The sequence below is a fragment of the Camelina sativa genome, chromosome 16 (assembly GCF_030686135.1).
Source record: "Camelina sativa cultivar CO46 ecotype springtype chromosome 16, ASM3068613v1".
NCBI classification, from domain to species: Eukaryota; Viridiplantae; Streptophyta; class Magnoliopsida; order Brassicales; family Brassicaceae; genus Camelina; species Camelina sativa.
The window spans coordinates 24,331,306-24,343,927 of NC_141895.1; the positions used below are offsets into that span (position 1 = coordinate 24,331,306).

Genomic DNA, 12,622 nt, shown 5'->3' on the forward strand with positions numbered 1-12,622 from the left:
ATTCTCAGAGATCAACAAGGCATTTGATTACATGTTGAAGGGAGAGAGTATCCGTTGCATCATCACGATGAACACTTATTATCAACCAAACCAATCTAATAAGTGAACCAAATAAGTTGAATTCAATTGACCATCAAAATTAAGACCAAATGAGCACTTCAATAGAGATACATATGCTTGACGCCATTCTCTAGCCCTTCAAGCTAGCCAATTCTGATGTCCACTAAGGCAATAAAAGAAACACATCTCCTACTACAGCAAGATCAAAAAGTACTCTTTCTTTACTTCTCTGTCTCAAATTGTTAAGACTTCGACACAAAGCTTATAGTAGAAGAAGAAGATAGAAAAACACTCTTGCAAGAAAGGACTCACTTGTAGCACATTGGTCTAGGCCATTTCTCATCCTCGCATTTGTAAATCTTGGCATTTGCATATCCAAGCTTAATGGTAATGTTCCAATTCATTCTTAAAACGAACAGTCTGCACAAGAGAAGGAGATCAAACAAATGATGTATCTGAGTCCAATGGATGAGCCTCTGGTGACTAAATAGAGCATAGATTCAAATTACTCATGCTTATAGAACTGTGAAGAGGGGTAAAGCATATTCATTATCTACCTGCACACCAGAAATAGCTTTCACAACAGTGGAATTTCCATGAGCGATATGTCCAATGGTTCCTGAAATATAACAATATGATCTTTAGCTTCTATGCATGGTTAGTTTTCCCGACATCAGCTTATATAAAGACCAAGGAGCATGAGTGGAAGTTGAACGAAACTCAAAAATTTTTACCTACATTTATAGTAGCCTGACGAGAAATGACCTCAGGAGACAAAAGAATGTAGCGCAGTTACATCCCTTTTTTTTTAAGATCTTGCTCAGCAATACCTTTGTTCCTAACATTATGAAACATTCAAGAAAGTAGAAGAAGATAGTTAGACTAATTACCAGCTATATAACATAGATGGTTCACAAACGCTGCAGCTATGAAATTTTTTGGTGTACCTTCTCCATGAGATTCATAGGTGACAAGACCTTCTGGATGGTTCACAAAAGCTCCAATGTATTCCTTCACATAGTTTGCTGAATAACTGCATCGATTACATTTTCAAATTTAACAGATTAAGGACTCCACAAACAACCAAACAAACAAATGAGTTAAGCAAAGAGATAACTTACCCCATAGCAAAGTCAAAACGGAAATCTTGAAACCCAACAGCTTTGCGCAGCCAACGAAGCCACCAGATTATACCTTTCCTAACAAAATGTTAAGTGTGATCAATATTAAAATTATCCCCTGTGCTTCGCTTACCCTGTTTTAGTATAAGTTTTCTTTAGCTTTCAGAACATAGTGATATCTATCAAACAGGTAATATAAATCATCACTCACCAGTCCTCCGGTACAAGAAGTCACGGCGTGTTCATCCCACGGTAAGAAAGTTCCATCATAACGGTTATACAATCCACCATGTCCTCTCGTTGTCCCAACACGATGATTGATAACTATATCAGCCAACTTTTTACTGTTTCATCTTACGAGGTAAAGATTCCAATAGATGCTCAGAGCCATATGCTGAGTTTAGTGATTGAGGTCATGTGGAAGATAGGCTGGAACTAATTCTGCAGTTAAAGATTCCAATAACCAATTCTGCAGTTAGTAATGGCTATTTGATTAAACACTCAAATATACAAAAGCTCATTAAATCTTGGAAATCAAAAGTAGTAGAGCTACTGCTACAAAAGAAAACAAAAAGACACTTACGTTGTTATAGTAACCCATATCGACACAAGGATCTGTAAAACCGAAACCTCAAACACTGTTCTGACGAAAACAGGTTGGATTTAACAATTACTTGCATCCAGATAGATAGCATTTCAGATAGATCAAACAATAAGTGATATGCGTAATGAGACACAAACTAATAACAAAGATCCTAAACTCCAAATATTTCCACCAAGATAACAGAATTAGTAAAGACTAACATTTGCTTCAGGACAGATAAATAAAACACTAGCAAATACTCTCCAATCTGTTAAGTCGCGAAGACCATCACCCATGAAATCACCAGAATCAGTTTGATATTCTTACCGTAAAAAGCTGGCAACAGTTTTGTTCTGAATCTACTTCATTCTTCAAAAAACATTCAACGAGAGAGAGTCAATAAATCACGCGCACAGAATCGCAAAAACCCGTCAACATACAAAACTATATTCACACGAAAATCAAAATCTTAGATTTAGAAGAAACACGAAAAAAAGATACCTCTCTTCTCTGACTTGTTGTTGATGGCATGACTTTCCATAATCAGTGTTTTTAACACTCGTTTCCCTGCAATGTGGCAATCAACAAAAAAACAATTACAAGAGGATCGTGAGACCAGAGTTGGTATCAGAATGGTTATTAAGAATGTTACCCACCTTTACACATTTTGCTGATGACTGCGTTTGGCTTGAGACAACTGTGGCTGACTTCTTTGGCCTGAGTGCAGAATGGATTCCTCAGAAGACTAGCTATCTTTCCAGCATATGCTTTTATTAAAGTCCATCGACTTGTCTCCCTGAGGAAACTGCAGTGGTGGTTTAGGCAAGAAATGGTCTCCTTGTTTTATATCTGCTCTGACATCCGCATCCCTGAGATTACTGCTAAATGAACAAGAAGAAAACATAATTAGAATGGCCTCTCATGATTTCACGTATCTACATTAGTATAATCTCACAAAGAATGATATAGAACCTGGCCTTGATGTTGACCTCTGTCCTTGTTTTATATCTGCTCAGACGTCCGCATCTCATAGATTACTGCGGAATGAACAACAAGAAGAAGAAAAAGAAATAGAATGACATCTCATGATCTCACTTAACAACAATAAAATCTCACAAAGAAAGATATAGAACCTGGCCTTGTTGTTGACCTCTGTGCTTGCTTTGGTAGGAGTAAATTGTTATTTTCTGAGGCTTGCTTTGTGTGTTGTAGCTACTGGTTCTAACACGGCTCTTTATCCTGCAATAATAAGAATGGTTAAAAAAAAGTAATTGACCTTAACCAATGGTGATGAATGATTGAAACGAAACCTGGAGGGTTCTTCTTCTTCTTCTTCGTCTTGGACGTTGCTCATGGTCTGATTCATGGATTGGTAGAGCTAGCCAGCATCTATGTTTGTGACACTCGTTTCCCTGCAAATTGAGACAATCAATCAACACATGAAATTAAAAAAAAAAAAAAAAAAAAACATTATAAAGCAAAAGTTGTATAAAGCTTTGGTCCCCACGCTTGGGCCAAAGATGCCGTAAAACCCCACACCAAGAACTGGATGCTAAACAACAGACAGAAGATTATAAAGGAAAAAAAGAGAAAAAATCAAGAAAAAAAAAAAAAAAAAACCTCTGGTGGTTTAGAGAGGAGCTTAAGAGCCCATCGAAGTTGCAAAGTTTCACCTTTTGGAGGACATGTAACCTCTCCATGTTTACACTCTTTGGCCGCTCTAGTTGCAGTCCAAGAGCCCAGTCCCATATGGCCATATCAGCTGAAAAGAGAAAGAGAAAACAGCATCACAAAGATGAGTGTAGTTTTATTCAACGAGAATTGTCAATAACTCGAAAGTATGTCTGTGTATGTGTACCTGTGAGCAGATGATGAGATTCCTTGAGACAGCCAAAAAAGCACAGTGTAGCATCTATATATGAAAGAAAGGTCACTCTATTACTTATAACCAAGATTTAGCAAAACAAGGCCTGTGGTTAGTCAGGCTTAAGTGATAACGATGAAGTTTCGTACCTTTCTTTCGGTTAGCCGATATTTCAGCAACACTCCGTTATGAGCATCAACGTTAGGCCACGGGTGGTTCTTGACCTGTAACAACAATTACAAGATTCATAAAACCAAAGAAAATCAGAAACCTGGTAGCACATGAATGATAATGTAATGTAAGCAGTACCTTTCCCAGCTCATTTAGAATATAGGAGAACACTTCATAAAGCTTGGGGACTTATCGAGCTGAATAATTTGTGAGCCAGTAAAAATTCAAAAGCATGACCAAATAAATATTAAAGGGGGAAAGAAGTTACCAGCCTGAAAAAGCAAAAGCTGCATAACCACCACGCCAGGCTTTGGACGAGAGAAGTTGCCAAATATCCCGTAAAACCCACACCAAAGAACCGGATAATCCTAAAACACAAGATAAATGAAGTTAGACCCAATTCAAGATTTTCAATCTATTGCTAACAAGCAACAATAACGATGGTGAATTGAGCAACGAGACCAAATTATATGAGAAGATGTAAAAATAAGCTTAAGAGCCCGATTGAAGGCTAACAAGGCCATCTCCTCAGCCAATTCACTTAATCTCTCCACAACCAACATACACAACAGCGCTGGGACAACAGAATAGATTTGTTGGGCTGGACAATATATTTCAAGCGCTGAGACAGACACACTCTGAGGGATGTAGACATCACCGTATAATAAGGCCTCCTGTGAAATATGAAACAAAAGAATCGTGAGAAGCCATGCACAGTCTGAACAGAGAAAAGAGAAAAGAGAAAAGGAAGGGAAGATAAAGAGGAGAACTCACCAACGTTGTGTGAACAGGATCAGTAACTGTGAATCCAGCTGCTTCCTAGTAAACCAATAAACTTACAAGTCACCACCCGTTACTGTGTCTCCCTCTGACTGCAAAAAAAAGTTGAGCATCAAGACTAAGACGATATGAACACTTGAATAGACATATGACACATTACCAAAATTGTTTGGGTTGGGAACTAGTCCCAAGGACAATCTTTGTCAAGAGCTAGGATAGAAACACCCCCGAGGGATGTACACATCACCGGACCGGATATTCTGGCAATAGTCCTTCAAAGGCTTCCTGTGAGATATGAAACAAAAGAATCATGAGAAGCCACAATATGCCATTAAACCCTAAAAATTGTAACCAAAAAAAAAAAAAAAGAGTCAGAAGTTGCATAACCTGTGATCCCATAAAACCAACACCAAGATTTCGAAGATCCTAAAACACCAGAGAAAAGGAAGTAGACCAAATAAGCAACAACGATGGTGAAGTGAGGAGGAAATATCAAATATGTATAAAAAGCAAACCTCTGGTTTAGAAAGGAGTTAAGTAAGAGCCGATTGAAGAAGACTAACAAGGCTGCTGGCTCGGAACCTGAGAGAGAGAAAGAACAAACTCATCAGCTGAGAGTTAGTCAATGGAGAAGAGAAGAAGAGGATTTGCCAATCATTATAAAATAGAGAGGTCTGAGAACAACAAACCCTTACCGAGAACTTGGACCCATAGATAGGTAGATAAGGAGGAACCCATGGGGGTTTGAGTTCGAAGCTCCAGGAACCCTAATTCTCCCTCTCTCTTCGTCGCCACCATAGTTAGAGTGAATCAATCTGATTTTGTAACAATTTGGCTTACTTTCCTTGATTTTGCATCATCTAGCTTTTGCATTTTGGTGCTTGACTTTCCATAATCGATTTGGTAGTGCTATGTTTTCAACACTCGTTTCCCTGCAATGAGGCAATCAACACCAAAAAAAAAAACAAAAAAAAAAACTAGTACAAGATGAACGTGAGACCAGAGTTGGTATCAGAATGGTTATAAAGAATGCTACCTACCTTTTGCACATTTCGTTGATGACTGATGCATTTGGCTTGAGACAACTGTAGCTGGTTTTTTTTGGCCTGAGTGTAAAGTGGATTCTTCAATAGACTAGCTATCTTTCTAGCAGTTTGATGCTTTTCTTAAGGTTCATCGACTTGTTTCCCTGAGAAAACAGCAGTGGTTGTTTGGGCAAGAAAAATGTTCTCCTTGTTTTATATATGCTCCGACATCGGCATCCCCGAGATTACTGTTGAATGAACACAAGAATATAAGAAATCCTTTAGAAGATTAGTCCATCTACATCTGAGATTTTCAATAAAGTACCTAGTGGGTAGCATAAACAGTATTAAACCCAACTTCTTCACCATTTTCATTGGTCTTTATGCGCATTTCCCTTGGCTCTCCAAAATAAATACTTGTTACCATGAGACATCATATGTGAAGATATCCCACTACAGAACGAAAAAGACAAGAATTATGATCAGTTTTGATAAACTAATTTAACCGACCTCCTGTAAGCTCTTTTACAACCATTAGATCAACACCTTCTGCTACCCCTCTCTTCAAGGTGGAAACATCCACTAACTGTATAGCAAACAATAATTTGAAGTTCACACAAGAAACAAAGTTAGGCTGAGGATGGTTACCTGTGGCAGAACTGTAGCTGAACTGCACGAAGACTTTGACGAAGCTGAAATGAAGTAACTCCTTCTCAGGCCTCAAATGCTTTTCATTGTTATCCCATTTTTTGAGTAGTAGATTCGAACCATCATCATGAGCTAGAACTCCCAAGGACAATATTTTTCAAGAGCTGGGACAGACACACCATGAGGGATGTAGACATCACCGGATAATAGTCTTCAAAGGCCTTCTGTGAAATATGAAACAAAAGAATCGTGAGAAGCCATGCACAGTCTGCAGTTTGGAATGGTAAAACAAATCATAAAAATTCATGTCAGGCAAGAATATAAATCCAACTTAACATGAACTCCATCGAAGATAATTTCCCAAAAATTCCTGGTCCAAGCTCCAGAGAAAGTGGCTGTAATGAACAAGGCAAGTTATATGTTAGCTACAGATGAATAACTCTAGAAAAGAGAAAAGAGAAAAGAAAGCCAAGATAAAGAGGAGAACTCACCAACATTGTGTGAACAGGATCATTAACTGTGAATCCAGCTGCTTACAAGTCACCACCCAGTTATTGAGCCTCCCTCTGACTGCCAAAAAAAAAAGGTTGAATTCAATTGATCATCAAGATCAAGACAATATGAACACTTCAAAAGACAGACATATGCAGTCAAACAAACGCATTACCAGAATATATTGGGCTGGGAACTAGTGCCAGGGACAATCTTTGTCAAGAGCTGGGACATAAACACCCCCGAGGGATATACACATCACCGAACCGGATATTCTGGCAATAGTTCTTCAAAGGGCTCCTGTGAGATATGAAACAAAAGATTCGTGAGAAGGCAGAGTCTACAGTTTTGTAATGGTAAAACAAATCATAAAACTTCATTTCTGGCAAGAATATAAATCCAAATTAACCTGAACTCCATCGAAGATAATTGCCCAAAATTCCTGGTCCAAGGGAACAAACAAAAAAAACTTGGATCACGGCAGAATCTCCTTCAAGATAGGGGCCATTGCTTGGCTGGCTCGGAACCTGAGACAGCGAACAAAATCATAATACACATTTAAAAAAATTAGCTTATTGATTAAGATTTTGAGTCATGTAGAGACAGAGAGAGCCAGAAAAAACCTGTGGATGGTGACATAAAGCCTCATGAGCTCTTTCATCTGGGGACTACCATATCCCAGCATGTGTGAATAATTTGCAGCAAAACCCAAAGAATCATCTAATGGAATGATGCTACCATCCTTGTACATCCTGCAATGTTAATTCATGAAACTAGAGGTCACAAAAACACAAAGCAGAGACATGAACTACAAACCTGGCACAACCGCACGATGAGACAACTCTTTTTGACAGCGCCTCAACTTGCTCTTTCCTACATGGAAGTACACCTTTAATAAAAGAAAGTCGCTTTTGAAGAAACAAAGGAAAATTTTCACAGGACAATAAGAAACGGCAAAGTATGTTCTCAACAAGCTAACAGTTGTCGGTTAAAGAATAACACAGACACACCAAAATTTGTAAGAAATAAGAGTGTTTTAGTACTACATGCTGCAATTTGGGGAACGTAGTAGGTCGTACCTTTCAACCTGCAGCTTTATGGAGATATTGTGTACCTTACGCAAGCACGTTGGCGACGATTGTGCTCTGAATCAACGAGAGAGAGAGTCAAATAACTCAGTAACTCACACACACTAACTCAGTCAAAATCATATAGATTTATACGAAGAACACACAAAAAAAAAAGGTAGATACCTCTCTATCTTACTTGTTTGCTCTCTCGTCGCCATTATAATGCTTCAACGATTCTGAGAATTAAAAGACATGAAATTTCAAATCACACATCACAACTGAGTAACAAAAAATCATAGGTTTAGAAGAAGAAGAAGGAACAAGGAGGTACCTTTAATCAGTCGCTCACTCCTCTGTTCCGTTTTGCTGATTTCAGACAAAGGGGAAGGAAGGAGACGATGCTCCAAAAACGATGACGTCTTAGTTAATGGACCCTAAAGATGAATATGGGCTGCCAACTAACACCAAAAGCCCAATTCCGAGTAGTTTCAAGCCACTACGATCATCTTCGTCATCATTCACGACCCAGACCTAAGGGTAAAAAGTAAAAACAGAGTAGAGGTTAGAGTTAGCGATGATGAAGTGAAGCAGAGTAATCTAAGTATCGAGTACGGATTCGCCGACCTTGATCTGGATCTAGGGTTTTCCGAGTTGTCGCTATCTGTAATCTGCGTATAAAACAAAAATATCATCAAGAACAACAACGAAGAGAGATTGAGAGAGAAATCAATGAAAGATTAAATTTAAAAGCTTTACCAATTTTGTTCTTGCGCCTCTCTTCTCTGCGACTGCGACCTTGTTCAGGTTTGCTCTTCCGTCGCCCCATTATAACCTAGATCTCTCCCTCTCCCTCTCTCTCTCTCTTAGCTTGTCTTCTCATTGTTTGGATGAAGAAATAAGAAGAGATGGTGACAGTATTTATAAACAGTTAAACACTAATCAGAGAAGTGTTTACGTTGATTACTTGAGAGAAAAGGAAACTAGCCTTTTTCAACAACAAAAACAGATCCGGTTCTCTAGAACAAATCAATTTTGACGGTTCGGTTAATCAGATACGGTTCAACAGACCCCGGTTCTCTATAACCTGGTCAATGGCAACAAAAATTACTCTTTGCTTTAAAATCTGAATGCGAAGCCTAACTCCTCCAACTTACATTTGGTTAATGTAAAGGAGATTAACTTTTGTACCAAACCAGACCCAATAAAAGCCAATACTTCAAGTTCGAACAAAATCCAAAAGCAAAAGTCTTACAAATAAGAGAAAGAAACGCATATTGTTTAAGGTACAACAACATAACATGTATAACAAGGTGTACACATAATGCTGCCACAGGAGGGAGAACCAGGTTCCATAACCGAAACAAAAAGAAAGAAACCAACAAAAAAAAAAGATAGAGTCTGCACCATTATGTAACCTCACTCAAGGTTTGAGGGAACTAGGTACCATACTGAGAAAAACAAAAGAGACTTAGCAAAAAAAAAAGATAGAGTATGCACCATAATGCTGCCACAGGAGGGAGAACCAGGTTCCATCACCGAAAAAAAAACCAACAAAAAAAGAGAGTCTGCACCAGTATGTGACCTCACTCAAGGTTTGAGGGAACTAGGTACCATACTGAGAAAAACAAAAGAGATGAAGCATGCACCATTATCACTTATCCAAGGTTTGAAGATCGATCAGCAACCTACAGTTTAAGAAGAACAAATCATGAGTTCCTGTTATGTAATCAATGAAGCCAGTTTCAAATTCATATGATAAGAAAAATTAAACGAAACAATTACCTTTTAGTCTGTCCTCATAAAGAAGTAGTTTCTCAAGTGAGGATCAACATATAAACCGAGGCTTTCATATATTGGACTGTATATATTATTTGTTTGCCTGAAAAAAAAAATGAATTTGTTATGTTCCTCACAAAATTTTGTTTAAAAGTAACTTGTGATTAATTTAATAAATTGTATCAGATTGAGAGAGAGACCTAAATATAGAATTACAAATTTATATATGAAAATATTTGAAAAATGTGTGCATGGTCAATGGAAAGTATTAAACCTCGGCTCATCAAGGTTCACAGCAGCTGGAGTAATATTTTGGCCTCCTGGTACAACTCTCTGCATTATTTAACCAACTCAAATTATTGTTTTTTTTTTCTTTCATTTATTCTCCAAAAGAATAATTTTAAGAGTTTTTTGGAAACTGTGTACCTGACGCTGAGCCGAAGATGATGACTGTCCCAATTCAAACCGATTTTCGTAACCTCGTCGCTTAGATCCCACAACTTCGTCCTGTGACATTTGTTCTTATCAATAAAGGTTTTCTAGTGCCATACGTAGTCATTCGTAAAATATTGAAATACATATAATACAAGTTCCATTGCATAAACTAAATTCTACCTGTGGAGGTATGAATGAGTTAGCATATGGATGTATCTGCATCGGAGTGTTAAGGTCGGAGAACCTTAGCCTCGATGAAGACTGATTTACTGATCTTTGCATGCCATCAAGATGCCTATAAAAGCAAGGTATAAATGGAAAGCAATCAAAAAAATAATGTAAGAACACGAATTTTTTTTTTTTTTCTCTTGTGCTTACTAGATTATGACTTGTTTACCTGGGAAAACTCGAAGAGACTTGAGGTCTGGGTATGTATGGAATGTTACTTTGTGGAGCAAGATTAAAGGTAGGCATGATATTAGGTTGGTTTTGGAAAGGATATGTCCTGCAATGAATCCAATAGATTTTACATGTAACTATTTTAGTTTTAAATAAATTTGAGAAAATGATATACAAGTGGAGTCATAAAAATTAGTTGATCTTACATAGCTTGATTGTTAGCCATCCTTAAATTGTGAAGTTCATTTTGTCTACTAGTGAACATCAAAGGGGGTGGTTGCTGACCATACATGTTAACATAAGAAGTGATGACTGGTTGACGCGTCCTGCATCAATCCAATAGATTTTACATGTAACTATCTTTATCATAAATAAATTTAAATAATAATACAATTAAAAAATATATTTGATCTTACATAGTTGGATTGTTAACCATCCTTAAATAGTGAGTTTCATTTGGTCTACCGGTGAAAATCGGTAGGGGCGTTTGCTGACCATACATGTTAAAAGAAGAAGTGATGACTGGTCGAGGCGTCCTGCATCAATCCAATAGATTTTACATGTAACCATTTCATAAATATAATTAAATAATAGTATAGTACAAAATATTTGATCTTACATAGCTGGATTGTTAAGCATCCTTAAATTATGAGGTTCATTGTGTCTATCGATGAAAATCGATGGGATCGGTTGCTGACGACTATACATGTTAACAAAAGAAGTGACCGGCCGAGACACCCTAAATGAATCCAAATTTTACATGTAACTATTTTTATCGTAAATAAATGTGAAAAAATAAAAATATTTGATCTTACATAGCTGAATTGTTAACCATCCTTGAATTGTTAGGTTCATTTTGTCTACCAGTGAAATTCATTTGGGGAGGTTGCTGACCATACATGTTAGCAGAAGAAGTGACTGGTCGCGGTGTCTGGTAAGACGGGTAGTTTTGTGACCTATATTTCATGAAAATGATATTCTTATGAGAACTCTATAAATTCAATGTTATAAGTATACAACTGCATTTAAGTAGCAATAGTATCAATGTCGAATGAGATAGTTGGGGACTATAAAGAACTAAAATTCTCTGAATTCGCCACCATTCATAGTTTGATTCACATCATAAAAATTATAGTATAATTGTTTAACAGAGGTTCTCTAAACTATTCAGGTACACAAAGAATGATAAGTACATTTATCAAATTTATTAACATGAAATTAAATTTTAAATAATGTACCCAAGTGATTGAGACTGAGAATATGATCCAAATGCATCAAAATGATCTCCATGTAACCTGCATCAGTTAATCACTTTTATATTAGTATGAATTTACGTAAGAAAGTAGAGTTTTGTATTATGTTAATTTTTGGTGTAAATTAATTAATTTCATACAAAGGTGCTGGAAGAATTGGAGAACTAGTCATAGTTGGATGTGCAAATCCATTATTTTCTTGCGCCACTTGACCAATCTCTATTTGGTTCTGAAAAAATAAACAAATTAACTTTTAAATGTAATATAGTTCATCAACTCATAACCATTCCAACGAACAGTTTTTACCTTTGCAAAAACACTTGACTCCTGAAAATTGTTTAGCAAAGATATACTTGAAAAATCGTCTCTTAAGTTATTTTGTAACCACAAGTTAGACGAATTCTCTAGTGGTTGTTGTTGCAGGACTTGGTGTTGCTGCTGCGGCTGTTGCTGCTACTTACATAAAATACATGAAATTACATTTATTAGAATATAGATTACTTTCAGTAGTTGGTGTAGATTTCCTGATCTATGTTGAAGTGTAAGTAATATACCATTTCAAGTGGATCTTGTAGTAGTGTTGATATCCCTTGATCTTCCACTAGATTTGATTGTTGAGATGACATTAAGGGATTACTTTCGTTCATCGAGTCAGAGATAAGTTCAATAGATTCGTTCTCCAGAAAATCCTATATATTTCACAAATCCAAAAGTTTTGTCATTAATAAATATTTTCAGAGAAAATTCAGTCGTGAAAGAAAAAAGAAGAAGCGTACCATTAACAGAATATATGGGTCTGGTGATTCCGGATTACATGGATCTGGTGATCCTGAAATACGTGGGTCCGGTGATCCAATAGAACAGAAAGGACTCAAGTGCAATGTTTCGTCGTCAAACAAATTCTCAGAAGAAGACATGTTTGCCGATTCTCTCGTGAGTAGAAAG

The 12,622-nt window shown here is 37.0% G+C and overlaps 2 protein-coding genes across 51 annotated transcripts; both read right to left on the reverse strand.

Moving 5' to 3' along the window:
- Positions 1–116: 116 nt before the first annotated feature.
- Positions 117–8,705, reverse strand: LOC104751692 (uncharacterized). Of its 50 annotated transcripts, none has more exons than XM_087492307.1 (38): positions 8,571–8,703; positions 8,439–8,482; positions 8,146–8,345; positions 7,998–8,050; positions 7,824–7,889; positions 7,561–7,617; positions 7,368–7,496; positions 7,154–7,271; positions 6,920–7,044; positions 6,744–6,822; positions 6,589–6,647; positions 6,253–6,476; positions 5,971–6,057; positions 5,620–5,852; positions 5,275–5,511; positions 5,095–5,161; positions 4,967–5,005; positions 4,740–4,864; positions 4,574–4,671; positions 4,262–4,473; positions 4,068–4,167; positions 3,938–3,996; positions 3,778–3,852; positions 3,623–3,676; positions 3,438–3,526; positions 3,075–3,176; positions 2,898–3,003; positions 2,737–2,801; positions 2,421–2,642; positions 2,266–2,331; positions 2,092–2,133; positions 1,393–1,622; positions 1,182–1,254; positions 1,008–1,093; positions 795–898; positions 618–679; positions 373–480; positions 117–252 (listed from the first exon to the last, which is right to left on the reverse strand). In XM_087492307.1, the coding sequence occupies exons 4-8, from the start codon at positions 8,030–8,032 to the stop codon at positions 7,220–7,222; spliced, it is 339 nt and encodes a 112-aa protein (XP_087348433.1). In that variant the 5' UTR covers positions 8,033–8,050; positions 8,146–8,345; positions 8,439–8,482; positions 8,571–8,703; the 3' UTR covers positions 117–252; positions 373–480; positions 618–679; positions 795–898; positions 1,008–1,093; positions 1,182–1,254; positions 1,393–1,622; positions 2,092–2,133; positions 2,266–2,331; positions 2,421–2,642; positions 2,737–2,801; positions 2,898–3,003; positions 3,075–3,176; positions 3,438–3,526; positions 3,623–3,676; positions 3,778–3,852; positions 3,938–3,996; positions 4,068–4,167; positions 4,262–4,473; positions 4,574–4,671; positions 4,740–4,864; positions 4,967–5,005; positions 5,095–5,161; positions 5,275–5,511; positions 5,620–5,852; positions 5,971–6,057; positions 6,253–6,476; positions 6,589–6,647; positions 6,744–6,822; positions 6,920–7,044; positions 7,154–7,219. The 50 variants fall into 50 exon arrangements, with proteins under 50 accessions (XP_087348433.1, XP_087348411.1, XP_087348388.1 ...); XM_087492285.1 differs by having other exon boundaries at positions 799–898; positions 5,930–6,057; XM_087492262.1 differs by having other exon boundaries at positions 799–898; positions 1,182–1,259; positions 5,930–6,057.
- Positions 8,706–9,046: 341 nt separating this feature from the next.
- LOC104753902 (uncharacterized) lies at positions 9,047–12,622 on the reverse strand. The gene is made up of 15 exons (XM_087492308.1): positions 12,454–12,622; positions 12,232–12,366; positions 11,984–12,130; positions 11,818–11,906; positions 11,663–11,719; positions 11,240–11,380; positions 11,044–11,163; positions 10,841–10,960; positions 10,631–10,750; positions 10,423–10,530; positions 10,206–10,320; positions 10,017–10,097; positions 9,865–9,923; positions 9,597–9,693; positions 9,047–9,499 (listed from the first exon to the last, which is right to left on the reverse strand). The coding sequence occupies exons 1-14, from the start codon at positions 12,592–12,594 to the stop codon at positions 9,600–9,602; spliced, it is 1,527 nt and encodes a 508-aa protein (XP_087348434.1). The 5' UTR covers positions 12,595–12,622; the 3' UTR covers positions 9,047–9,499; positions 9,597–9,599.